General features: G+C 41.6%; 2 protein-coding genes across 2 annotated transcripts; one reads left to right on the top strand and one right to left on the bottom strand.

Annotated features, from left to right (window-relative positions):
- The first annotated feature begins 222 nt into the window (after positions 1 to 222).
- On the top strand, positions 223 to 8,720 carry LEPROTL1 (leptin receptor overlapping transcript like 1). Its single transcript, XM_006201150.4, has 4 exons — positions 223 to 381; positions 5,182 to 5,257; positions 7,390 to 7,576; positions 8,409 to 8,720. Exons 1-4 carry the CDS (start codon positions 366 to 368, stop codon positions 8,523 to 8,525), a joined length of 396 nt encoding a protein of 131 aa, XP_006201212.1. The 5' UTR covers positions 223 to 365; the 3' UTR covers positions 8,526 to 8,720.
- Positions 8,721 to 19,011: 10,291 nt separating this feature from the next.
- MBOAT4 (membrane bound ghrelin O-acyltransferase MBOAT4) lies at positions 19,012 to 24,821 on the bottom strand. The gene is made up of 3 exons (XM_006201149.3): positions 24,703 to 24,821; positions 22,179 to 22,403; positions 19,012 to 20,032 (listed from the first exon to the last, which is right to left on the bottom strand). The coding sequence occupies exons 1-3, from the start codon at positions 24,819 to 24,821 to the stop codon at positions 19,069 to 19,071; spliced, it is 1,308 nt and encodes a 435-aa protein (XP_006201211.2). The 3' UTR covers positions 19,012 to 19,068.
- Positions 24,822 to 24,992: the final 171 nt, after the last annotated feature.

The raw sequence follows: 24,992 nt of genomic DNA, 5'->3' as shown, positions 1-24,992 counted from the left end.
CGGCGGCCACTCGCGCTCCCTTCTCCTGAAAGAGTGTGGGAGGTCGCGGGATGCGCGACGAGGGCTTCGGCAGGGAGCTCCCCTGACACTGAAGGGAATGCCGCGGCTAGAGTCTACACGGCGGGGACGGAAAGCCTCAGAGGGCGGCAATCCCAGAGCAGCGGAACTGGGGAGGAGGGGGTCTGGCGGACCGCCCCCAGCTCGGCGCGCCCCCCGCGCCCCCCGCGCCCCCGCGCGAGCGCGAGCCGCCGGCGGAAGTGCTGCGTCGCGCACTTCCGGGTGTTGTCTGGTCGCCGCTGCCGTGCGTCTCCGGGCTCCCGGCCGCTGCCGCCTCGGGTCCTGGAGGCTGGAGCGACGTCAGCGCCATGGCCGGCATCAAAGGTGGGCCGGGGGCGCTGGGCGCCAGAGGGCTGGGCGGCCGCCCGGACAGAGTGGGAGGGAGGCCCACGCGGGCCCCGGACGCCGTCTCCCGTGGCCCGGCGCGCGCCGCGGGGTCCCTGCGCTGGCAGCAGATCCCCGACCCCGACCCCAGCCTGCGCCCTCGCCGCCCCGGAGCCGAGGTGGGCGCGGCGGCATCCAGGCAAGGACGGCGGGGTCGGCGGCTCCTCCGCCAGGCTCTACTTTGTGCCGACCTCGGCAGTCTCGCTCCCACCCCCTCGCCCCCCGTAGGAAGAATGAAGTGGCCCGCGGAGTGTTCGGAGTCCGGCAGCCGCTTGGGCCGTCACACGCGTTTTGCAGGAGTTTGCATCGGAGAGCGAGGCGGGCAGAGCGTGATGTTAAGGGGGTTGAGGTGGCTAGAGATGCCAGTTATGGAAAATCAGTGTCATTTCCCACTTAAAGGCACAAGTGCCGACTTCGGGTGCTGAGCCGAACCGAGTCCCCCAGGAACATCCTGCAAGGGCTTAGGAACCGTTCTTTCCAAAACCTTGGAGAGCACGTCCACTGTCAGAACCCGTACTCGGAGCTTTACGCACCTAAACCGGATGCATTTTGATTTGTGGTGTTGGTCTGATAGGGTAGACCCTGTAAGCCACCCACAAAGGGCTCCTGTTCCGTGTCGTATCCACAGTTGCACGTTGAGGCTTTTCTAATTTCAAAGTTTTTACTTAGTTGGGTTGGTTTTTGTTTTAAGATAAAAGAGTTTTTCATTTAAACTTAATGAAAAATACTCGTTTATTTGTGTATTTCCTTTAGAAATAAGGAATGTTGCATTCTTTCCAACTCATAGTTTTGTTAGCGTGGTTAGAAGCAAATACCACTAACAGCGTTTTCAACTTAACTCTTGACAACGTTGAGTTCCTGACCTGCGGCTTTTAGAAGGTCAGGCAAGCAGGAATTGAAGAACTTTAATATTGTTTTTAATTTCTTTTAAGGACAACTTTTGTTAAGCTGCTTCCCCAGAGTCACATTTTACTGTTTCTTGTGTGTTTGTAATGTCTGAAAACATTTCATTTCCCATGTAAATCGTGGTCAGTTGAGCAACTGAAATACCTTCCAGTCTCCTTTGGGACTATAAAATAACTTTGTAATTGTGGACCTACGTAAATATTAATCAGCTGAAAGTGTTTCAAATGGAATTGTACTTAGACTTTTGGTTTCAGTAAGACTTTCTGATTGTTGTGATTGTTTATCAGGATGTTTTCTTCCTGTTAGCCTATCTTAATATTAGGCGAGATGGTTGCTGTAATTGAATCCCTTAGTTATTTCTCAAGTCACTTGCTTGTTACTTTGTTATATACTGAGTTTTTATGTTAACTCCCAGGTTAGGGTACTGGTCCCTTCTACTCTAATCTCTTTGTAATCACAGAACCAGCACCCAGTCTCTTGAGAAGATAGATAATTGGGCTGTTCCATCCCTAGCCTGGGGGTTTGGGGAGTGAAAGTCAGACTCATCTAAGTTTTGCCTTCCCAATGTTGCATCACTCAATTACAATATAAAATGTTGCCTGGTTGATGTGTCATCTAGGACAACCATTTATACACAAATGATGAAGTTTGTCTGTAAATCAGCCTAGTTACTGATTTCGTAAGACTGGAGAAACTTTACAACTTTTGAGAACACCTTTGAGCAGTTTATTCAACCTCATTGGCTATTTATCTTATCTAGTATGCCTGGGAGGTCAGATGTCACATAAAATTACTTTTTGATACCTGAATCTTATCTCATTTTAGTTCTTTTAAAAAAAGAAATCATCTTCATTAACTTTTTAAGAGTATACTTAAAGAATTTAGACTCTTTTTTTGGTAATAAGACATAAGTAATTGTTCTCTATCATAGAACAAAGTTAACCTCAGCAACTGAGTCCTAAGGCTACTTATCTCTTGGCCAAGATGATCACAAATTTGAAATACTTTTTCATGTTTTTATGCCTGATTTAACCTTTTTTTCCCCCTCAGTCTCCTCCCTCCAGAGGATAGTTCTTGCTTGTATGCAGCCCTCCTTCCTATTTCTCATTTGTTTCAATATGGGAAACAAAATAAGCTTAGAAAATTTTGTCATGACAAGATACAGGTAACAGTAACTATTATCTGTATCTTGTGTTGACAAGTTACTTTTCACTTAACTTTGTTCTGGGTACACTAATTGCCTATTGAAATATATATATATATAAATGAGCATAGATGTTTTTTAAAATAAAAAGATTTTATTCTGTTGGAATTCGCACACAATTGTCACAAAAAAAAATAATTTCTGAATAAGAGCCTAAGTGTTTGTTTATAAAGAGTATTAGCATCAGTGTATGGGCTTTGTGACATTTATTTTCTCTTTTTTTCCTTCAGGAGTCTAAGCTATATTCTGGATAAATGGCTTGAATAAATAAGGTGTTGTTATAATAATGAAGTTAGCTCTTTGGCAATTATATCTCAAAAAGTAGAGGTAGTTTTTCACTTCTTCAGCATGTCTTGTAACAGGTATCTTTAGTGTTCTGAGAGTTACTTGCTTTTTAGATCTAGTCCAACTTGTATTTTATAGAAGAAAGAACCAGCTCTGAGATAACTTACCTAGCCAGTGAGGGGCCAGTAGGAGTGAGGACCTACTGCCTCCTGACTCTCAGTTATGTGTTTTTTTCTGCCCTTTGACGTTGGGCTCTCTTCTCTTCTGTTCTCTTTTTCCATCTCCCTCTCTCTCTCTCTTTTCCCTTTTCCTTTCATTCATTCTACAAATATTTATTATTGTGCGTTAAGAGCTGGGCCCTGAGCATCATCAACAACAGAACAACTTTTTTCCTGCTCTTGTGGCATGAACAGCTTAGACGGAAAGACCAATATAAATCAGTGTAACACTGCAGCTGTGGTAAACGAGCATGGGGAGTGCACACAGCAGAGAGGGCCTATGCCTGCACACCTCCCTCTGCCTGGAGTGCTTCCCACAGGTGGCCACGTGATTGGTTCATGTCTTCATTTCATACAGATCTCTGCTCAAATGTCACCTCTGCTCAGAGACGCCTTCCAGGCCAATGTGTCTGGAATAGCCCTCCCACCCTCTTACTGTACTTGAGTTTTTTCATAGCATTTGACATTTATTTGTTTACTTTTTAAAAAATCATTTTGAGCTTCATGAAAACAAGAGCTTTGATTTATTTTCATTGCTCTGTCTCCAGTGCCAAGAACGGTGTGCAACACACTTTAGGCACTCTGTAGTTAATTTGCTGAATGAGTGAATAAATAAACACGATAGGGAGAATTGGTCTATTCAGGAGGTTTGGGGAAAGTTCAGGAGGAAGAGGTGACTGGTCTGAGATCTGAAGGAAGAGTAGTCCACTTGGCGGAAAGAGGCAAGAACTGGGGCCAGAGTACAAGCTCTTGTCAGTGCCACATGGCCTTGCCTCATTTATTAACATGTCCTCAGCACCTGTTACATGTTTGGGTCTCTCTGGACATTTCTTGAGTGAAATGAATGAGTGAAAAAGTGCTTGAGGTAGAGGGGACAGCATGTGCAAAGTCCAGATGGATGCGGGAGCCAGCTGGTTTCCAGGAAATGAGAGGAAGAGGCCCATGCAGCTGGACTGCAGAGACCAGGATGCTGGCCCAGGGTGATATGTGTCCACTCAAGTCATCAGAGCCAGAGTATGAGGACTTGTTTTGAACAGAACAAAACACATGGTAAACTTGGTATTTTCTTCACTGTTTACAACTCATTCCCTGGTAAAGTTCCTCATTTGCCATAAATTAAAGTGCAGGTGTTTCTTTTTCTTTTCTTTGTGAACTGAAAGTCTAGGGGCGTGAAGGACTGAGTAAATGTGTTCAGGGTTGATGTGACCTGCATCAGTGAGCTGAATGATAACTGCCCAGTTCCCACGTCCGTGGGTGTCCTTGATTGTGACCATTTTAATTCAGAGAAGTGTGTCAGTAGGACTGAGCAGCATTTAACCCCTTTACTGTTAATTTTGGTTTGTATATGTTCGATTTTTGTCTTGGTAACTTGCAGACCTTCAGCAACTCTTGAATTTTAACATTTCTGTTAAGGTTTTAAAAAAAGACATAAGTTATTCTGTATTTTACCTGTAGAATGCATACATTGTTGGTTATAATATCCTAAAATAGTGATACCACAGAAGGACTGTATCCATTATCCTGCATGTTTTCTAACATGTAGGAGATTAGGGAAAGAAACCCAGCTATCGTTACACACTGTTTAAGGATCTGTAACAAAATTAATTGATTGAGATTATTGACTGCGAATATCCTTGGGCACTTTTTATCTGTGGACATTAGGAGCATATGTGCAAGAAGCAGGAGCTGATCAGGAGAGGTTTTCTGTAGAGGAGGCTGCTCAAGTCAATAAACCTGACTGTGGAGTTTCTCCACACACTGCTTTTCAAAACTGTGATGATCTGTAGAGAAAATGTCATACTAATGTCTGGAGGAGCATTGATCTCACAGACTCAGATGCTCATTGGAAATGGAACCAGTAATTTAGGAAAGTGGTGATGTGCCAGCAATAGGTCAGGACTTTAAAAATCAACATCAGTTTGTTTTGCTTTGAAGATGCCACCAAAGACTTACTCTGAGACCATATGACTTCAGCTTTTAAAGATAACTTGCTCTTAATATGTTTACTTTTTTGGTGTGTTTCATTTTGCTTTTTGCTTCCGGTATCACAGGTAATGTTCAGATTGCTCATAGTAACATTAATAAAAATAATATTAATTTAATTTAATTGCTATTTCTATTCAACAGCTTTGATTAGTTTGTCCTTTGGAGGAGCAATTGGGCTGATGTTTTTGATGCTTGGATGTGCCCTTCCAATATACAAGTAAGTACAATTTTTTGTCTGTTTGAGTATTTAAATGTAAAATGTTTCTAGTTTTAAAGCTTTAGTTCTTTTTTTTTTTTACTACAATAGAAGTAGCCCCGAGAAGTGGTCATTTACCAAGGAAAAACTATAAGTCTTCACTTAAAATTTGTTTTAAAAGATTTTAGGACACCAGGGTGCAAAACAGACTTCGGCTGTTGTCCCTTGTCTACTGCTAAGTCTAATGTAATGGCAGGCTAGCAACACAGAAGCCCAGCACTACTACTCCATATTGAGAACCTATTGATTAAATTAAATACAAGAAATTTATAATATCTTTTCAGCAAAATAATAATAATAATAGTAAGTGAAGTTTAAAGCAACTAATTAAGAAAAAAAAGTCATGTAAACAATTACTTTCCTTAGAATAAAAAGAACTTTTAAAAACTAATAGGATAAATTAGTAAGAAAAATATAGACAACTCAATAGAAAACTGAACAACAAATAAGAAAAAGCTGCAAATTGCTAATAAGCACGTGAAAATATACTCAGCCTCACTCAACATTAAATGAAATCCATTGGGAAACATAAAAGATTTGAGCAGACAAGCATTGTCATGTACTGTGGGTGGAAGTTTAAATAGGTGCACGTCTTCTTGGAGACGAGTTTGCTTATAGCTCTCAAAATGTATATATTCTTTGAACTAGCCCTTCCACTTGTTAGAATTACTCATACAAATCTACTTGCAGATGTTTGCCAAGATATGTATAGTCAGGGGAGAGTATGGATGTTCATGGCAGCCTTGTTTTTAATAGCAAAAAACACTGAAAGTGTCCTAAAGGTCTGTCAAAAGGAAAGTGGTAAATTATGGTACATCCATCAATGGAAATATTTGGCAGTCTTAAAAAGAATGAGGAAGAGCTGTGATTGCTAATATGTAAAATGTTCAAGATAATGTTGTTAAATGAAAAAGTGCAGCGATTCATTCATCTTTTTAAAGTTAAAAGGGAGAATCCACATCAGTTGGAGCGTGGATAAGAGAAAGTAGGGAAAACATGAAGACATGGGCAATGTTGATTTTTCACTTCCTGTGCTTTGTATTTTTTGCATGTTTTTTTCCTTAAGGATATGTCTACTTGTAATTTTTCTAATTCTCAAAACATTTAGGGCTAGATTTTTAGGGAAAACATATAGATAAAGCTTTGCTTATCACAAAAGCCTCTGAATGCAGACAAATCTCCATCTGCTATGCATTTTATTTTATGGTACCTTTAAAAGCCATCTATTTCTTTTTCACCTTTTATTTTGAAATGTTGATGGACTCTCAAGAAGTTGCAAAAACAGTACGGAGAAGTCCCCTGTACACACATCTTCTCCCAGGGGTAATATCTTACGTAACTGTTTTATATTATCAAAAACAGGAAATGACATTGACAAAACACAATAGCTAGACTGCAGACTAAAAGCCATCTATTTTTATTGTGATAAATTTGATATTCTGAGTGATAATCTTCAATATTTCAGTTCATTTTCTGTATTTTGATTTCAGTATTTTGGGAGTTCCTTGGGACCTGAGCTAAGTTTGCAGGTGTTCCAGCTTCATGCTGAGGCAGGATAGTAGAAGTCAAGGGCATGAACCTTGAATTTTAAAAAGTATTGTGTTAGTGGGGGGAGGCTATAGCTTAAATGACAGAGCACATGCTTAGCATGCTGGAAGTCCTGGGTTCGATCCCCAGTACCTCCTCTAATTATAAATAAATAAACCTAGTTACCTCCCTTCCCCACAAAAAGTAAAATAAATAAAAATTGTTTAAAAGTACTGTGTTAGTGATCCCATTTTTCATATACCTCTTTATTTATAACCTAAAATGAAAAATATATTTTTAATTTGGGGCTTTGATTTTGTTATAATTTATAAAGCATTTCCTTTTATTTTAAGAAATAGTTAATCATCGTATCATAATTGACTTTTAGGAATACTGTGACTCTAAATGTTTCTCATTTCAGTGTTCAGGTTATAGCTTATTTTTAAACTGTATCATATTTTGTACCTTGCAGTATGCTTCAGTCCTTATTTTTAAAAAGCATATTTTGTGTGTAGGAAAATGACAAAGATAGCAAAAACTACATTAACTTATTTTTCTTTTTCTAGCCAATACTGGCCCCTCTTTGTTCTGTTTTTTTATATCCTTTCACCTATTCCATACTGCATAGCAAGAAGATTAGTGGATGATACAGATGCCATGAGTAACGCCTGTAAGGAACTTGCCATATTTCTTACAACAGGCATTGTGGTCTCAGCTTTTGGACTCCCTATTGTATTTGCCAGAGCAAGTCTGGTAAGTGAAAGCATTCTTCTACTAACAATTTTACATTAGACTGTGTTAAATTTTTCTCAGAAAAAAAAGGTTTTGGTAAATAACATGAAAAAGAGGTAAGAGACATAGGAGCCTTGAGGATAGAGATGAAAATCCTGCGTTTATATTTGGTAACTGGTGGAAATAATTGGAGAGCATTGGCAGCAACTTCACTCTCAGAATTGGGCACATGGACTTACCCAGTGCTGAAGCCATAGGCTGGTCCCCGTACAGCTGAAAACACAGAAGACCTAAGGAGCTCTTGTGTTCTCTGCAGGTGGGAAAGTACCAGAGAGTAGAAGGGGCCTCACAGACTCACCAGTCACGCTCGCTCCTCCATCCTTGGGGAGGTAGACATGGCAGAGAAGCCAGAGACCTGCCAGCCTTCCACATGGAGAGGGCCATGACATGCCCCCTGCCTCTTAAAGAAAATGGACACGAGTGTGTTCACATCTCTGATATTTTAATCTGCTCTCTAGATAAAACTTAGGTTTAGTAAGGAAGAGTTGGAGCAAATTTCTTTGTAAACAGAAAATTGTAGAATTCTGTGCTGCCTCTTCATAGCCCAGAAGTCAAGCTTGCTTTTGAATAATTATCATCTTCTATGACTTTCTGTCTCCTTAAAGGGGCCAGAGATAAATAAAAACAGCAATGTAGAAGTACCATTAAGGCTTCAGTCGTGTCACAGTTACGGTGACGAGTTGTATGTGTCTTAGATCATGATTGGCGGATAACTAGAGCCGTAATTCGCTGTTCGTTTCCTTCTGTTTTTCCCTACGTCTGTTAACTGAGCGTTTCTATCTTACGTCCGTAGATCGAGTGGGGAGCTTGTGCACTTGTTCTCACGGGAAACACGGTCATCTTTGCAACTATCCTGGGCTTTTTCTTGGTCTTTGGAAGCAATGACGACTTCAGCTGGCAGCAGTGGTGAAAGGAATTACTGAACTCTTGTCAAGTGGACTTGTCATTTCTTGGCCATCTGTGCGCACAGGAGATGGGCAGTAATGCTGAGCGGGATAGCAAGCCTCTTGGGGGTATTCTAGGTGCTCCCTTGTCACTTTTATTGTAAGCATACTATTTCACAGAGACTTGCTAAAGGATTAAAAGGATTTTTTCTTTTGGAAAAGCTTGACTGATTTCACACTTATCTCTAGTATGCTTTTTGTGGTGTCCTGCTGAATTTAAATATTTATGTGTCCTCCCTGTTCAGTTTTTTGTTTAATCAATATGCAATGTTAAACATTTTTTAAATGTAATAACCATTGGTTAATAGAATTCTGCTAGCTGTTACTAGGCTAAAGTACATCTTTTTTTCTCGAAATTATTTAACCTCCATTATTACACAAAGTTATAAAAATAAGTTTTCAATCAGTCAGGATGACATCACTCCCAATTTTATGCAAACATGCAGACCATTAGCATACCTTATAGACTATATACTCAGTGCAAATATAGCTGCATTTATACCTCAGAGGGGCCAAGTATTAATGTCGTGCCCTCCATAGGGCTGCTGGTTTTACCGGTGAACAGGTGTTTTGTGAATGGAAAATTATTTTATGGACTTGCTTATGGAGTGCTTTTCTTCTCAATTTTTAGAAGAATTTAGTGTTGTTAAAGGTAAGGGTGTAAAAACAGATTTTTGAGATATGGTTTTTATTTATGTTCATTATAGTTGAAGTAGAGTGAGTTGCATTGTGGGAAGAAACGACGTTGAAATTCCATCTTTTGAATCCTGTCTCTATTTATAAGTGAACTTTTTGATCTTTTTTCAGCCTTTCATGTTTTACATGGGTAAAGGGACACACACGAAACTACTGCTGACATGGGAAAGTTGTGTGTTTGCATCCTACAAACCGGAAAACCTTTCCCCGCTTCCTCCTTTTAACTTATTTCATACGTTGTATATATGAAGTGAAATAACTTTTCAAATATAGTTGAATAACACATTAAATTAGAGGTGTTTAATGCACCCGGAAAGTGACCGCTACATCATGCAATCGAGTGTCCCCCACCCCGCAAGGCCTTGACGTGATTGACAAGTCACTTGTTAGTCTTGCCGATGATCCATGTATTAACAACTCAAGATTTAGACCACAGTAATTGTAGTTCTTATTCCCTAAGGTTATATCATATGTAATTTTAAAATATCTAAGACAAGTTTCCTGTATATCTCTCAACTGTTTTGATTTTTATTTCATCCTCATAGATCTGCTGTTTCCTTTTACAAATGGCCTTTATTGTGTGAATTAATGCAGAGTAGCCAAATCCAGCTGTATTGCAGCTTCAGACACAAACCTGACCAAAAAATTCCCGGTAACCAGGCATGATCAAATCATAGTGGTCATTTGCACCTCACAATTACCAGTACTTCTTTCAGGAGCTCATTATGAAAATGTTCAAGTTGGTCTGACAGTATTTTGTTAAGGACCTCGTTTGTATGTTTATTCAGTGTACTTACGTAAAAATTGTTTTGCCTTCAGACAAAACTGAGTAATCATGACAGCTATCTTTTGTTGTTCTGTAAAGCTGGTTTCTCCAAAAAATGGGAACAAGTTGTGGGTTTGTTCGGCTTCTTGCTAAAGATGCCTAAAGGCCACAGGTTTCATTGCCCAAACCGCGCTGTTACTTTTAGCCATGAGACGGGAAGCAGAGTGACATGGCGTGCACGTGGCTGTGTGGCCATCACACTTACACACAGGCTGAGAGTGGCTCACAGTGTTAGTGTGGTCGACTGAAAGAGGAAGGTGCGGAGCAGTGGATTAGACAGCTGGCGACACAGTTGGGAACTCAGTGCCTGTGATCTCCTGGAGAGGGTGCGTTCTCTGGTCCTCCCCATTTTCTGTTCTGGAGTGTCAGTGCGGTGCACTGCTACTGTTTGATTTCCTTGCCACAGACTCCTTTTCTAGCAGCTCATACTCTTTCTGTCTACTAATCGCACTGGCAGCATTGTGTCTCGGACTTTGCACACGAGCTTGACGTAGTGCTGTCTTTGGTTTCTAGGCTAGTTACTTGGGGTATGACTTTTCCATAGAATATGCACTGATCCTGCGTTGCCATTCTTCTATGGAAAGAAAACTTTTGATGATGAAACAATAAAGATTTTAAATATCTATTGTAGTTTGTGGGTGTTTTTGAGATGGAAATACACAACACACTTCAGTTCCTAAAGTGCAGTATCCGTCTTTATAATGCACTGTAAAGCAGGGATGGCGTTGTATGGTTAGACTTGTGGAGGTTTTGCTTCCAAAATAAAATTGAAGCCGCAGTAATAAGTGCTGCAGTGAAGCCCTATGAGTCTGAGCTGTAGTGAAAGGATTGGTAATCTGGGGAAATCGAATGTTTTACCTCACCTTTTACAAAAACAGCCATAGAAGGTTTGGTTGCCATAAAAAGACTCCTGACCATCTTAAGTCAAATTTGTACTTGTTCCTAAATTTTCAGAACTTTTTTATGATTGCATGTTTTATTATATATTTTTTATTATTCATTGTTAGAGCATTTTGCTTTTTGCAAACATTTCAAACAGTTAAAGGTAAAAAAAAAATCCATCTGTGTGGTACAGTGTGAAAAGTACTGTTCTCTCTTATCAAACATGAATCTTGTCCCAGATTGTCCTAATTATAGTCTCATTATATACTTTAAAAAATTCAGATCATAGATCCTTTAATATGATTTTGGGGGCATTGTCAAAATAATCCAGATTTCAAAAGTAAACTCTAGAATATTTATATTGAATGTTACTAGATTCATAAATTTTAGGTAACTTTAAATCGGCATATCAGATTCAACAAGGAGCCATGCAACATACCATTAAGTGACATGTACATTTTAGATCTCAAGAGGCTTTATGTAAAATACATAAAATTGGTGGGAATTTCAAATTCATATTTCTTCCCTGTAAGCCTGTGTTATCTTTTCTGTCAGTAAAGGGTGAGAAGCTCTTACTCGGTTGCAGGCCTCCTAACTTTCTGGCAGTCCCAGGGAAGAGAACATATTTTGTGAAATAAATATGATAGATAACTAAAGCTTAACTTAAAAAAACAAACAAACAAAAAAAACTAATATTGGTTTTATTTCAACTGTTTTGATGAAAGTGTTAAGTGGATCATATACCCTTTTATATTTTATTCTTAGAATATATTACAACATTTGAGTTTTCCTTGGTAATTTATGGTTATTGTAAATTCTTTCCCTCCTATTTTAAGTGACCCATACCTGCATTTTTCTGGAATTGTGTTTTTGCTGGCTTTTCTTGTAACTGAGTGTTTGTTCCTAGCACTCCTTTTGTTTCTAATTTTCTAGTCAATACTATGTTAGTAAGACTAGAAAGTAGTTAGGGGAAAAAATGAGGTCGCCAAGCTGACTTGAATCAAGTACCTAACATTTCTGTACACAGTACAACATCAGTGGGCTTAATTAGGGTGTCTCCCACTTCTTATACAAATGAAATCCTTTGTGATGGAAAGGGCTTTTTAAAAGACTGTCCTTGTTAACTACACCAAATAAAGAGGCGTTGTGAAAGGGAGTACCAGACAGGGAGACGTTACTGTGCTGTGCAGCAGAAGCCTCAGCCTTAAAGTTCAGTTTTCCACGCTTTAATGTAGGAGTTATTCTGGGCTTAAGGTAGTCGTAGAGCTTTTTCTGACTTCTGATATCTTACATCTCTCTTCACTATTTGCTTTCAATTGCAGAAAGTCTCAAGAAGAAGACAATTTTGCAGTTAATTTTTTTTTTTTGGAAACTTTGTACTGTGTATTTTGCTTCCAGTCTCTTGAAGATTATTTGAATTTATCCCTGGGTTTAGGATTAGACACTGAAGTCACAACAATTCAAATATTAACTCTTAAGCTTGTAAATTCCAGGTGGAGAGACTAAAACAGAGAATGTCCAAAAATGTTGTCACAAGTGAGAAATTAAGACCATAAAATATTCCTTTTTCAATTATAATTCTGTTTTCTTGTGTGTACATAGAGGCAGTACTGGCAGGGAGAAATCAGGAATTTTTTATTTTAGGAGCCAGTAGAATAGCTAATACTATGAAAGGGAAACTTTGTTGCAGTTTACAATCACAAAAACCATAAAAGAGAATAATAAAATGTTATAGAGCAAATAAGTATTTCCATATATATTTGTAAGAGCATTACTACTTTGCCATTTAGCTATTTTGATTTATAGTTTGGCATTTAATACCAGAAATGTCTTTTTCTCTTGTCAGATCAATTTATCATTCAGTATTCATAAATATAATGTGACATAAAAGTCAGTGAACTTGTGTAGATTTGTGGACCTCCCCAAAATTGGACAGATGTTTTCCTGAAACCTAGGTATACTTACATAGAGCATTTAAGGTTGTTTCCAAAAGTTCACAATCGAACAGCTTCTTAGGATTAAACTAAGATGGATGGATTTTGATTTATTTTTGTCATGCTCTAAATCATCAACTTCCAAAATGTAGGTAAGAATCAGCTCTAAAACCTAGTTATGAGTCTAGCTGTGAAGAAGAGGGTGCTAATCTCCAAAGGATTAAGAAAGCTGATTCTGAGCCATATAGCAGACTAGAGAAGTTCTTTGTTCCTAGTGGCAGTTATGCACTATATGACAGCATTCTAGATGCTGTTGGGGAACAGAAAAAGATGGGGACACATGATCCCTCTCTGAGTTAGCAATCTAGTGAGACAAGACAGTCACAAGAATGTACCAAAGGAAGCTGATGCCTGTACATGGCAGAGGAGAAGTGTATGGGTTCACAGGAGGAACGATTTGGGAAGCAAAAGTGGGGTGGAGGGTGGTTTTCCATTCTGCGCTGGCTAGTCTTCTGCTGTCAGGCAGCATCCTAGAGATGAGCATCTCCAGAGTGCGTTCTGGTGTGGGTTCCCCAGCTCCCTGAGGTGCAGGAGGCTGTTGGGGCAGCAGCCATGGTAGTCGGGGCTTCTTGATTCCAACACCCTGATCTCTGGGTCCCAGAAACAGATGTGAGAGGTGGTGAGATTTAGGGTTTATTTTAAAGGAATCGATCAAGCAGATTTGCTGATGAATTGTGTGGAACACAGAGAAGAGTCAGAGGTGAACACCAAGTTTCTGATTGTCCATATCGGGGGCATGGGGGTGAAGATGTAAGAGGAGGGTTTGAAAAAAAAATAATGGGTGGACACGATGTCCAAACTACTGGTTTACCATATCCATTTGTTACCTAGGGATATCATCATTTGTCTTGCTTAAAACCTTTACTAGACAAAACAATATTATTGACACTTTGCTCTTATAACTATAAATTCCTGGAGGGTTGGCATTGTAGCACAGAGCCATGGCTGACAGAGAACACTCTGTCAGGAACGCCATCACGCTTTGGGCAGAAGAGACCCAGCATGGAGACCCACGTCAGGGCTCTTAGAACTTCTGCCTGGGTATGTTCACCACCTCCACTCCCCTTCCACTGACCAGCAAGTCACATGGCCAAGCCTGATCTCAAGAAGAGGGAAGTAAAATCTAGCAAGACAGACCACCGCACTTCTTTTGACTACTCTTATTTCTCTCCTGTCCCTAACCTCTTATCCTGTACTTTAACTTCTTTCTGATTTAAATACTCTGAATCTAGTGTTAGTATGAATAACAGCATTATTTGTAACAGCCAAAAATGAAGTCTCTGTTCTTTCGTGAAGTGTCTGTTCAAATTTTTTGCGTAGTTTTATTGTCTTAGAAATAGGTGCAGTTGAGAAAGTTCATATAAAATACAGTCACTACCCCTTCACCTCTCAGAGCTGAACCCCAAGGTGATAGGAAACCAAGATTTCTGCACCATCTGCTATGTTATAAAAACACGTAAAGAAGAACCTGTTGAAAGTGACCTGAATCTACAGTCTAATAGTTGGCATTTTAACCAGGATAATTACTCATGATTGCCAATTCTTTTATGGCATTTGGTCATTTCCAGGTCCATAATCTCTTGGTCTCCACAGTGCTCCTGCAGAGACAGTGGTCAGATCTGTTCTTTCAAAGCCACTGGACCTGCTTCACCATCAGCCTGCTCCTCATTGTTTGATCCCTTCCCCTTCATGAGCAAGCTTGGCAGACTGGCTGCCAGGGCCTCTCAGATGACCAGGGAGAGATTGCCTGCAGGATGTTGGTCACATGGGCTGAGTGGCATCCTTTGGGCAGAGGTAGAACTTGGCTCTCACGATCTTCAAGTTCTCACCGAGACAAACTCCTCAGCAGTCTCCACCTGGGCCTCCATTTCCGTGTTCTTGTGGAACTGATGAATCAAGGATTGATGGGTCAACAGCCTGGATGTGTATCAGTGAAGTCTTCTTACAGTTTGCTTTATAAAACTACATTACAGATGAAACCAAGATGGGGTCACCTCCTTTGGAGACATGTAACAATTGGGGTCGATCACTTAGAGCCATTAGCTGCCTGTTGGTTGGTCATGGCATCTGCTAGCAGATGGAAAAGGAGGCCAGCATCAGTGAGTAGCTGCATGCGTTGGGGGCCAGGACTGCCCTGTGAGCCTGGCTTATCCAAAACAAGAGGTCAAGAGGTAACCTGAAGTTTTTGTGGCACATTCACTAGGCAATGCCATTTCAACAGACAAATAATGGCATCTATGGTTCCTTGGTCCTCTTAAGAAGGCAAATTTTGTAGCTTTTTGTTATCTTCTAATTAAGCTTTGCCAGTGATGACAAATTGAAATTATAGTGGAGTAATCAGGGTTCAGGCATACAAAAGTGGAGTCGGGTGGCCATTGAGTATCTGGTCTCAGACACACCTCTGCCCCTCTGAGTACTTGAACTTTCTTGGAACTGTACCAGGCCCAAGGTCGTATTCCGAACAACACCTGCCAACTGCAACCTTGTGGTCTCAGGTCTCCCCCTCATGACTAAACAACCATTCAGGACCCCAACCAATCCCTACTTAATGTACCCTTACTTTTTGCCAGTTCCAATTATAATTCTTGATAAACAGCTCATAGAACTAAATGTAACCTTGCCGTTTTTGCCCTTAAAATCCTCTCTTCCTATAATACCAATGCCAGTACTCCTTTGAAGATAAGGTTCCCTTCCCAGATGCCAGAGTCATGCTGACTCACTGTGTACATGCTAATCTGTAACTGTTGAAACTTTGAAGGAATGTACTTCTGTCATGATTGATATATGCTCTTTGTTCTGACAAGATATAAAGAAAGGTTACTTTCTTTCTTGGTGGAAACTGCCCTCCTGGGCTAGTCCTCAGCTTGGCTGGAATAAACCTCTCATCTGTTCCTTATTAATAGATTGTTTGTTGATTATTTGCATCAACATCTGCATTCTGAGCTTTTCAGTTATCATGGCTTCTCCCATTTTTAGGTATTTCTTAATCACTAGAATCTCATATGCTGATACTTTCAAACAAGGGGATGAGGTCCCCTGGGGGCAAACGGGGAGAGGATCTGTAAGGGCTCCTACCAAACCATTCAGAGTAATTAGGCTGATACCAAGGTGGGAGGCCAGGGCTCAGAAAGTGTATGCCCACCTGGGGCTTAGCTCTAGTACTTGGCCCACAGAATCTAACTCACTTGTCCAGGGCTACTGCTCACAGGACGGAGGCTGCTGGCCTTTTCCTTGCATTTGTAGAGGATAAGCATGATTTGTCAACATAGGAGCCAGAATGAGATAAAAAGCAGGGATGGCCTGGGGCCCTTTCTAGATCAAACAGGAGAAGAAGAACATCAAATCCAGTTTCGGAAGCAAGATCAGAGCCATAGATTAATAAGAGGAGAATAAGCAGAAGCTATCAGTCACGTGTCAAAGGGAACTGGGGAGGTAGTGGGCACAGTCTTGCAAGTGACAATCAGTAACTGAAGGAAAGGGAAAATAAAGTTGCCAAGGAGCCAGGACTGCAAAAGTTCAGTCCTAACAAAGGAAATGAGGACTGAAGGGAGTCTCTCTGTTCCCTGCCTTCTTGGACCCCAGGATCTCTGCAGACAGATGGCTCTCGGGTCTCCATCTCTGGCTCTGACTTTTTTCCTTAGATTAACTCCCTCAAACTGCATTGTTCTTTATATTATCCAGCTAAATTAAACCCTTCCTAGAAGATGCCAACAGGAAGAGAAGGAAGTAGATGTCCTGGTTTTAACCAATCAGAGGAGCAGAAATTACCCCTGACCATCAATAGTAGATTTGGAGACCAAGTTGCACTTTGAAAGACTTAATTAACTTATTTTCAAAATTGAACATTCTGTCATAAGCATTTCCCTAATCATTAAAAGCACTCACTCAAAATTATTGAAGTGTAACATTTATCCAGAAACTTGCACGTATCTTAAGTGTACAGTTCAAAGGATTTTCATAAACTGGGGCACATATACATTCATGTAGCCAGCTCCCTAGAATTGCCTCTATAAAAAAGCAATCATTTTTAATAGTTCTGTAACAGTTTATCGTAATTTGCTTAACCGTTCTCCTAATGTTAAACATTTTTTTCTGTAAAAGATAATGCTTCCATGATTATTTGACTTTTCTCCCAATTTATGACACAGCCACCATCACCACCACCATCCCACTTGCTTCTCTGGGGGGCTTCTAAGGGTTGTCATTTCAATGCTTGTGATGGTCTGAGAGTCTTAACACCCTCTTGGCTACCTACTATACCCCCCTTGACCATTCCCAACCCTGGAAACCCCATTTTGTCCACATTGTCTCATCTGGGCTATTGAGCGTAATGAGAAAAAGAACCGTGCTGGGTAAGGTCACAGATTCTTGCCGTATGTTCCAGGCCCTTGCTGCTTGTTGTGCTGTGTGCTAAGATTGGGAGCTATTTGTTTGCCTAAATGTTGGTGAGTGATACTGACCCAACTTTCTAAGTGATCCATAACCTCTTAGTACTATGTTTGTCAAGTTTTAAAAATTAAAAGATTTCTTGCCATTTTAAATTTGGAGGATGAAGATGATTGGTTTTGGAAGCTTAGATACTTGTACAATGCTTCCTATAGTGCGACAGATGTAATCCTGGGGGAAGCAAGTGATTTTAAGTGGTACACAAACATTTTTCATCTAAACAAGGATGTGTTTCTTTTAGTGAGCATTAGAATAAAATATTGTTAGTACACTAAAGCCGATTTTCACCAATGCTACTGCTCAGAAGGAGGGTAAGTTTTTAAAAGTAAGTTGAAGTAAAGAAAAAAATAGATTATATAACAATCCACGTGGCCCACAGATGTGGCAGTAATGGGAAAACGCTAGTTAAAATGACATTGCTTCACTGTAACTTGGAGGTCCTGACATCTTTCTCTTGGTGTATTTCAAATTCCAACAAGAAAGAAACAGAAGAAGTTATTTAGGATATGCCAAGAAAAAGGACCAGACCCTCAAAGTTGTACTGAAATGGCATTTACTTCTTGTTTTCGTCTCTTTGTGTGACATATTTCATGGGTCAGTTTTGTATTTAACAGTTATGTAAGTGGTTGTCTAGTCTTCGCTGGATTTTCGGTTTATTAACCTATCTCTGATGTAATACCAATTTTACAATTACTCAGATGACTGTTTTCAGATTACTTCTGGAAAGGATACATCTCTAGTTCATGTAACACACCGATAATACTATTTAGGTTTGGTTTTGTTGATTTTGTTTTGCTAAACTTGCTTTCCAGAACCAAGTGTAACAACTGGACCCTCAATTTTTGGATGTCCATGTACAGATCTGCCTCAACTTACAACGGGGTTACATCCTGATAAATCCATCATCAGCTGAAAATATCATAAATTGAAAATGCATTTAATACACATAACCTACAGAATATCATAGCTTAGCCCAGCTACCTTCAAGGTGCCCAGAACACTTACATGAGCCTACAGTTGGACAAAATCATCTAACACAAAGACTATTTATAATACAGTGTTGAATATCTCATGTAATTGATTGAGTACTCTACTGCAAGTGGAAAAGAGGTTGGTTGTCTGGGTGCAGAATAGTAGTTGTAAGTGTATTGGTTGGTTATTCTCATGATTGTGTCACTGACTGGGAGATGTGGCTACACTGCCAGCATCATAGGAGAGCATCGTACTGTAAATCACTAGCCAGGGAAAGATCAAAATTCAAAATTTGAAGTACGATTTCTACTGAACACATATCAATTTTGCATCATCATAAAGTTGGGGAGTTGTAAGTTGGAGACCATCTGTATGTACCATTTGCCATTGGTTCGCAGTACCTTATGTTTTTATGTATCATATTAAACCTAAACTTTGGTTCCACACCCAAACTGTAAACCCTAAAGGAAGAAATCATGTCTTTTTCTTTTTTGGTTCCTCAGTACCAGTATTAATAGCTGGTTAAAGTAGATATACAGATTTCTTTTCCAAGACATGAGGTATATACATCCAATATTTTTTTAAAAAAACATTTATTATGGAAAAGTTCAAACACGTGCATCTTCAAGGCACCATCTGGCACTTTCTAAAGTCTGTTTCATGGATGTATAAGATGAAGGTTGGGGAAAGACGTCAGTTAAATTTATGCTTTCTCTTCACTAATAGAAAAAGCAAAATACAGTACACTGTGGGAAAGACACTGTTGTAAGAATTACACAGCAGCCAGAGAGCAGAGAGGCTCCTGACCTCCACGGCCAGCATGATGTAGGCAATGATGAGCTGGGTGTGGGCCCAGGTGAGGGTTCTGTAGAGCAGCCACATTGGCCAGGACCTGATGAACAGGTTGACACGGGTGTGAATCAGGTAGTCAGCTTCTAACATCACAGCCCAGCAGAGGAAACCAAACACCTGTCCAGGATGGAGCCCGTGCCACCAGGCGGAGAAGACAAATGTTTGCATCAAGGGCCAGGTCCTGCCCTGCTGGAAAATTAGGCGTCGGAGCCACCGAGCTGTGCTTTGGTTCCACTTTCTGGTGAACAGAGATATCTTGTGGGTGGTTTCCAGTGTCCAAATGTCCGCATCAGGGATGTACCCCTTCTCACCAGGGCTCTGATCAGACTCAGGTCCAAAGCCCGCTGCGTGGAGGAGGGAGTCATCCAGGATCCAGTGGGAGTAGTAGGTGAGCTTGAAGAGCCCGGCTGAGGACCACATGACAAAGATGCACTGGAGTTGCCGGCAGTCGGTCAGTCCTGCTCCTGTGCTCACTACCCACCGCATGACCACCTTTAGACACTCTAGTCCCAGGATCTGCAGACCCCTCCAGGTCAGAGCCCAGAAAGAGTGTCTGGGATACAAACTGCTGGGCCCTTGAACACGAGCCTGAAATCTCTGGAAGGAACACAGGGGGCCTCCTAGGAGAGCAGGGAAAAAGAGCAAGTAGCTGAAATAGGGCAGTGCCTTGCACAGATGCTCATACAAAGAGCTCTTGCTCCTGATGCCTCCTGATGCTGCCTCTGCTTTCCCCTCACAAATGTCCAAAGAGAGGGATGTGACCCTCTGGGTCAAGAGCATGAGGGAAGAAAGAGTGATGTAGAACCTGAAAGACATTTTTTTAAATGTAAAAACACTCCACATTTATTTTAACCCCTTCCAGCCCCTCACACAGGACAAATGGCAAATGTAAACAATTAAGACCAACCTCAGGGCCTGCAGTACCCCCCACAAAGATGCTTGGATGAATTCAGAACCACAGGCTCCTCTGAGCAGGATGGAGAGGTAAGTAAAAGGAGAAATGAATCATTAGTCAGAGAGGCAAATAAAAGAATGACAAGGAAGATTAGAGGGAAATAACTGAGTATAATAACTCTAAGAATGGCTTATAAAGATTAGGATCAGGGATCGGGGAGAAATTTGCTGTAGAAGAAACGAAACCTTAGTCGTGAAGAGACCATAGGAAGATTTTGCATATGAACCCATCGCTGACTGTAAGATTCTGCAGGCTTTGGGGTCTGGGCTGAGGAACAGTGAGTCAAGCTAGAGGTTCAGGGGGTGTGCTGAGTCATTAACCAATCACCTGAACTGCTCCTTCTTCACCATCAGAGCACAGAAGACCCTGTTGGCAGGATTATTGTGGAGAAAATTAATAAAAATTACAGTGACACACTCTACCATCAGGAATGCTGTTCTGTGGGGACAAAATGGCACTGTTTCCCAACCACTGCTGTTTCTTTCTGAGTCTGAGGACTTAAGGACAACTCATCTCCTTACTTGACTTATCCTAACAGTAAGCAGAGTAGCCACCAAATGCCACCAACCCCTGTTCACTCACCTTCTGTTAAAGGGTGAATGTGCCCCACCCCAAATTCATACATTGGTGTCCTAACCTCCAGTACCTCAGAATGCGACTGTATTTGGAGTTGGGGTCTTTAAAGAGGTAATTAAGGTAAAACGAGGCCAGAAGGGTGGGCCTTAATCCAGTATGACTGGTCTCCTTATAAAAAGAGGCTAGGACACAGACACACGCAGAGGGGAGAAGACGGCCACATACAAGCCAAGGAGGGAGGCCTCAGAAGGAGCTGAACCTGCCAGCACCCTGACCTTGGACTTCCAGCCTACAGAGGAAATAAGCGTCTATTATTGAAGCCATCGTGTTCCCGGTACTTGGCATGAGATCCAGAACAAACTAACACACCTTCCCACTTCAGCTCTGGCTCAGCCTCCCTCCCGTCTAGCCAGGTTCTGTTCAACTCACTCCTCCAGCCCCATCAGGTGCCGGCTCCTTGCCAAAACTCTAACTCACCACATCGCAGTCAGGGCTCCCCACCCCCTACCCACCTGCCATCTTGCCTTGCCTTCAGAGAAGCCAGCCCCAAGCCTTTGGTGAAAATAGAATCAAGAAAAGGATTCTGGATGTGGGAGGGATGGCATAGTGAGGGAGCTAGAATCAGAGAGCTGACCCTCCTCAACAGGGTCCCAGCTCCAGCTCATGGAGCAACTATGGACCCAAGCCAACAGGGATCACAGCGGAAGCCAGAGACAACAGGCCTCGGGATGGCAGAGATACCTGTTTCCCTCCCTCTAATCCTGGTGATCTCACCGACTCAGGAAAACACTTCCCTAGACTGTAATTAGCACCTGATTTTTTTTCCCCTGGATTGGGTGACTTCCCTTTTTCTAGGGGGATGGAACAAACAGTTGAATCTCAATCAAAATAAAACTCTTACACAGCAGGTGCCATGGGAAGGCAGCAAAGGTTTACAGTGGATTGATACCTTCCCTGTCCTACTAAGAGGGAGGAGAGGCTGCTGACTGTGTGTCTAAACCACCTACGCTGAGGTGTGCGTACTGTGCTTAGTCACCTATAGGCTGGCCCTGTAGCCCTGGGACTTCTGGTTCACCCCCTTTCTCGTGGTCACGACAATTACAGCTAATGCCAGACACCATGCTGTGGAGGCAATACATGGTAGTTATTAGGGTGTTAGTCATATAATTACACTTACATTCATAACCTCTAACATAAGAGGTTTGCAGGATAGGTAGTTACCCCTGCAACATACACACACCTTTCATTTCGGAAAAAGACATTGAGGCTGATAGAGGTTAACTGACTGGCTCAAGTTCACACTGCTGAGATGTGGAAGAATTCAGATTCAAACTCAATGCCCAGGTTCTCTCCACGACCACCTGGTGCATGCAGACTCCTGGTGGGCTTGGTGCCAAAGCACAGGAAGGGGCTGCCTTACCTTGTGGAAGGAGCTTCTTGCAGGTAATACTCCGTGTAGTGCAGACCCAGGTGGCACAGCGTCTGCCAGCTCATCTGAAAGAGGAAAGTCCACCTGTGGACGTCCCGGGGGCCGAGCAAACAGATCAGAACCACGGCGCACAGAGCGGGGGTGAAGACCAGCACAGCGAAGGAACCCATGGCGGCCACGGCCAGGGCACTGCCTCCCACCAGGAGGAAGAGGTACCTGGAAGAGAGCATGGCCCGACCATGAGACTGCCTTACAGAGTGCAACAGGTGAGTCACTCCAGATGGCCACCCATCTGGGGAGCCCAGTGGAGGTGGGCCCCAGCTTACCCCCTACAGAAGCAACACTGCTGTCCCTGCAAAGTCTTCCTCATCTTCTTCCAAAGGAAAGAGCCAGAGTCAACTTGTAAACAACTTTCTCAGGAGACAAATCTTGATTCCTGCCTCCAGGACCCTGGGCACCCCTCTTTGATATCTGCCAAGCCCGTGCGGACACCTGCCCCTAACAATCCTGTGGAGACAGGCCTGGAATGTTTCCCAGTGGGGCCATCTTAAACACCTAGCCGTGGGCTTGCTGCCCGACCGAAAAGATGTGACTCTCAGGTGGAGGATCTAGGAGGGCTCTCCAGACACCGTCTCATCCACATGAGTCTCCTTTTCCATAGAGTCGCACTGCCCTGGCCCTAAAAAAAGGTGGTGGTGGAAGGAATTCAATGCCTCCCTTTGATAAGCATTTGAAAACTCCATTAGAAAGTTTTTATATCTGCCCATAATCCTCTCTATAGCATTTTAAGATCTCATGACTCAGAGCTTTTTTTAAAACATAAATACCCACATCAGTTAAGTGGTTTGTGGAGGTGCCTCGTGGTGCCTGGCAGATCTGAGGAGGCCCCAGGGACTCCACATTATGAAGACTCAGCTCTCCTTTGCACAGTATACAGAGGTTGGTTTGTTTTTTCCTTTGAATTAATTAATAGATCTGAACAAAGAGGCCAGAACAAATGTGAAACAGGGACTGAATGATCAGGGACAGGAAAAGTGAACCAAAGAGGATTTTCTCTACGTCACAGGGCGTAGATCATGGCCCCTTGCCCTTGTGACGCACACACCTTTCCAAGAATTTCTTTTTCTTTCTTGAGGGTGACGGTAGGTGCCTCAGTGTGAGGACTCTATTCCACAGGCCCTGGCCATTCCTGAGCTGCTCTTTCAGCCTAGGCCTGGGGTGACTCCTCCCCCACCCACCCCGATGAACACTATGGTCCAAGTCTTTGCCTCCCTGCCATCGGGAAATAACGGAGAACACTTTTTCCTAACACAGCAGAAGTGAAACCTGAAGCAAAGCTCTTCCTAGAAGCAACTGCCCTGGGGATCTGTAAACATTAAAATGCCTACACATGTGCAATGCAGGATGTATGGTTTTTTTAAGTACTTATTTTATTCTGGGCGTTGTGCTAAGAATCCCTTTATAAGAAATATCTTTATTTAATCCTTAGAATAACCCCATGAGGTAGACATTATTCCCCTTTTACAGGTAAACTCAAAGAGAGTTTATTCACACACACAAGGACACTTAGGAGGCGAGGGGCCAGGACTCACCAGGCTGACTCCAGAGCCAGCAACTTTAATCCTACAGGAATTCACTCTTATTTTTGCACTTGTTTTTCTTTATTGTTTGCGATTCTTTCTCAACAGGAAACGTTTCCACAAGGGCCTCCCCTGTCTCCTAAACGAAGGTTAAGGGCTGTCAACTAGTTGTGAACATGTAATAACCTACCACAGTTTAATCAAGCTCAGCCATCCTGATTGTCAGATACAGATAGATTTTACTTAAGATTCTCCAGTATATAAAAATCCTAGTTTTCAAAAAAGTGAATTATTAGGAGGTAGAACTTTGGCAATGGATTTTTGCTTTACAAAAGGATATTCCATAAAACTCTTTTTAAAAATAGAGACTGTCTCTAATGTTTTGAATTTATTAGCTATAAAAAACATCATTTCAATCAAATTATCAAATCCCTAGCAATAATAGTTATTGGATTCCAGATTGAGATATAGCTAATCTAACAAAGTTTGAGAAATCATACAAAGGCATTTTAAAAATCATTGGTGTATATTTAATAAAATTTAACTTTACTGAAAATGATAGAATTCCATGAAATTAGGACTGTTCAAGAATATCGGGGAGGGGTATAGATGTTGGGGTATAGATGCATCCATTTGGGGAATTCCTTTACCACCTCAACATCCATCTCTCCCTGGCTTACTTTCAGCCTTTTCCTACTTACTGTGAACCTATCAAATTTTGGCTGAGTCAGTGCAGACATGATGTCAATTTTCAGTTCCGATTCACTCTATCAGACATATTTATGATCAAGTAGTCAATAATCAGTGGCAGTGATGATAACTTAAACACAACCAGTGTATTTAATATTTAATATTCACATCTGCATTCCAATCTGAGCTTTTTGACCTACTGTAGTATTCATAGACATAAGAGCAAAACTAGCCATCAAACCTACCTGGCATGAGTGGAAAATGAATCCGTAATGCAGAGGTAATTAAACAGAAGTGCAAAAGGAAAAGCAGCCCCTTGATAAAGTGATACAGGCTGGAGGAAGAATAGCTGAAGCCAATCCATCATGACCTGGAACAGAAGATACTGTCCTTTCCAGAGTCCTTAACTGGTGCTTTCCTGTAAGAGCAGCCTCAACCAGGCTCTTTTTGATCTTTTATATGGTTTAGGAAAGCCTGGGTGAGCAAAAGGCAAACAAAAGCCCTGGAGATAAGCAGTAGAAAAGTGGACTTTCCG

This window comes from Vicugna pacos, chromosome 26 (assembly GCF_048564905.1).
Source record: "Vicugna pacos chromosome 26, VicPac4, whole genome shotgun sequence".
In the NCBI taxonomy this organism is placed as follows: Eukaryota; Metazoa; Chordata; class Mammalia; order Artiodactyla; family Camelidae; genus Vicugna; species Vicugna pacos.
Note: the sequence above shows the minus strand (reverse complement) of the source record. Positions and strands in the feature narration are given on the sequence as shown.